The sequence below is a fragment of the Chiloscyllium plagiosum genome, chromosome 44, assembly GCF_004010195.1.
Source record: "Chiloscyllium plagiosum isolate BGI_BamShark_2017 chromosome 44, ASM401019v2, whole genome shotgun sequence".
NCBI classification, from domain to species: domain Eukaryota; kingdom Metazoa; phylum Chordata; class Chondrichthyes; order Orectolobiformes; family Hemiscylliidae; genus Chiloscyllium; species Chiloscyllium plagiosum.
Window position 1 is genome coordinate 12,566,105 of NC_057753.1, and position 2,950 is coordinate 12,569,054.

Genomic DNA, 2,950 nt, shown 5'->3' on the forward strand with positions numbered 1-2,950 from the left:
CTATGAAGGTGGAACTGATATGAATTATGTCAGGGAGCCTGACAGGTCTTTTGGAAATTACGTAAAATTGATGCGAGAAAAAAAAAAGAACCCGAGGTTCTTTATTTTGAGAGGACACTTTGTGGTGCCACATGGGTTGTTGTGTGAGGCGGAATTATTGGGATGGCTGGCGTAGCCACTTTTGAGGCACAAATTAACTCTGTAACAAGATAAACGGCAACAAAGTGAAGAACGAGTAAAACGAAAAAGGTGAGAATCTTTAACACAAGTCAACTGTGAAACTGAGGAATTGCTTATCAAAGATTGAAGCCAATGTATGTCAAAAAGGTTGGTGCTTTGGTTTAATGATAGTGATCGGCTCAATACGTGTGAAGTAACTGAGAGCCAACTTTTCTTCTCATGCTTTCACAAAATTTCCACCGACAGTAACGCGGGGGGATCAGAAAGCCCAAGTAGGGAGAGTGAGGAATAAATAAACAAATGTCATCTGGACGAGACTAATGGAGAGTAGCCGCAGTAAGGGGATGTGGGAGGGTGAACACAGATTACAATTGCGCTTCTTTTTGAGTAATACAAAATTGCAATCGTTGTGCATTCTCTTAAGGATCGACTACAGTCAATTATCAGAGCTGCCAATAGGCTTTCTATTCCTTTGGTACTGGCACTAACTTTCCATAAATTTCTGTATCAGGGGATAACGGGCCCAGTATACACTGAACTACTCTAGTGGAAAAGAAAGAGCATGAGAGATTTATTCCACTCTGCGTTTAAAGAAATTGGTGAGGGTGGCGAAGGGGTACATCAAAAAGTTCATTAACTCCTTTCTAAACAAATTCTGAGATATTGCATAAATGAAGACGTTGTTGCAGGAACTGAATAACTGAAGTGTGTTGGTCGTTTCTTGGAAGATATACTGTGGGTCACTGAAATCTAATCCACCGAAGTAGCTCTCTGCTTTAAGCCGCATGTAGATGAAATGTCCGACAAGAGGGGCCCACAGGAGGAGGAAGCTGAGAGAGATGGCGAACAGTAGGATGATGGATCTCTTGCGGTGGGCCATCTCCGGGTCTTGTTGCTTCTCTGCACCTCGGAGCCTCCTTCGGGCTCTGTTAGCCACTAGGATCTGTCTTATGGTCAGGACGTTCAGCATCAGAATAACGAAAAATGGGAGGAAAGGGGTATAAATCTGAAAGAGCCAATCATAAGCCTGCCAAGCTGGCCAGACGTAGAAGTTGGCTTTGATGTTGCAAAACCACGATACCCCATCTAAGATGTATAAGGGTTCGTAGATAAAGTAGTATGGAATATTCTTGACGCAGCATAGAGCACATACAATTCCAATGACCAGAGACGCCGTTTTCTCTGTACAGTATCTGGTCTTCAACTTCTGGCAGCAGATGGCCACGAAACGGTCGATGGTAAAGGCGACTGTTAGCCAGACCGAACAATCCCGCGTGGCATAGACCAGTACGACGCTGAGAGTGCACACAGGAGTGGTCGACAAGACACTTTCCCGGAAATAGATGCGGCTGATTCGATTGAGGATTACTGCGGTGATGATGACAAAGAAATCAGTCACTGCGATAGCCACCAGGTAGGAGGTGATGCACCGGGATAGATTGCACCGTCCTCGAGATAGAATTATGATTGCCAACAAATTGGCTGTGAGAGATCAAAAGAGAAAGTTATTACTGAACTTAGTCAAAACACTGTCTGCTGCCTTTTTCAATCTTTTATGTAACAGCTTTAAAACACCGGTTTTCCACTTTCAGTCTCTGCCTATCCTGAAACCATTGACAAGCATTGGACATTCAATACAGCACTATATATCTCTCAATGTAAATAGTCCCAGGAATAGATATTGTTCGCTCGTTACTGAGTAAACTCCAGTAGCTACTGTCCAATTCAGGATAAATGGAATAATGTGGTCCCGATGAACGTATTCATACCAAACCCCGGACATGCTTCAACCCATAAATGTTTCCTCACGTTGCCTTTTCACTAGTGGTGTCCCACCCATTACAAATCTCATCATTCGAATCTTCAGAAGCTCCAGAGTCTTGCTACGTCCATTCCCGCAATCATACACAACTCTTTGTAATTACAAGTTAACTTTGATTGTGCCTCCCGTGTATGCCTAAAATTGATATTTCTAACGGTGTCAGTTATAGGTTTACATAATAAAGCTCTAAACTCTGAAATTATTACCGCAGATCTTCGCTTCTATTCCCTTCTTTCAGACGTTCCTTTGATCGACCCTTTTTTGCAATATCTCATATCTCACAAAATTGCATTAATTTACTAAAGCTGTTCTAGTGTTTGCTATGGGCGGTGTTGTGGCTCGAGATCATGTGTACTTTCTAATAATTATGAAGAATGTTGTTCTGGCCAATTATTCCAAAAAAGTATCTAGAGCATTCAGGAACGTATTTTTCATTCATACTTAAGAAATTGTCAGTACTGAACGATGATATGACACAGCACAGATAGCATCCCGTCATACGCACTGAACGTCATTTGATGTCTATTAATGTTGCATATTGGAAAAGTTCAGCTATATCCTGAATAGGAAAGGAATGCATTTCAGGAAACACAGAATAAAAAATATACTTTTCATGTGAATCAGTGACTTACCAGGGGCGCCAATACCAGCGAGAATTGAATAGGAAACGACGAAGAAGGGGGCAATGACTGGTTCGTGCATCGTCGTTCAGAAACTGCAGGAGTTGTTGTCGCTGTGGAGGTTTGCTCTGTGACACATTTAAGTGCAACCTCATTCATTCGGATTGATAATCTCCAGGGGGCCAATTAAATAACAAGATGAATCTTACTGACAATTCCATGCACAATGAGATTACCTCACTCCTTCATGCCTTTCAACAAAGTGGACGATTTCAATTCACTTTGGGACAGGCTCGTAATAATTTTAGTGGTTCGTCTGTTATGGACT

At 42.1% G+C, this 2,950-nt stretch overlaps 1 protein-coding gene across 1 annotated transcript; it reads right to left on the bottom strand.

The window, feature by feature from the left end:
- Positions 1-751: 751 nt before the first annotated feature.
- Positions 752-2,704, bottom strand: LOC122543672 (probable G-protein coupled receptor 139). The gene is made up of 2 exons (XM_043682480.1): positions 2,635-2,704; positions 752-1,662 (listed from the first exon to the last, which is right to left on the bottom strand). Exons 1-2 carry the CDS (start codon positions 2,702-2,704, stop codon positions 752-754), a joined length of 981 nt encoding a protein of 326 aa, XP_043538415.1.
- Positions 2,705-2,950: the final 246 nt, after the last annotated feature.

Bases quoted from the DNA above. Each gene is read 5' to 3' on its own strand.
- LOC122543672 (XM_043682480.1), bottom strand. From the start codon at position 2,704: ATGCACGAACCAGTCATTGCCCCCTTCTTCGTCGTTTCCTATTCAATT. The intron at 1,663-2,634 runs GTAAGTCACTGA...GATCTCTCACAG, and splicing joins CGCTGGTATTGGCGCCCCTG to CCAATTTGTTGGCAATCATA.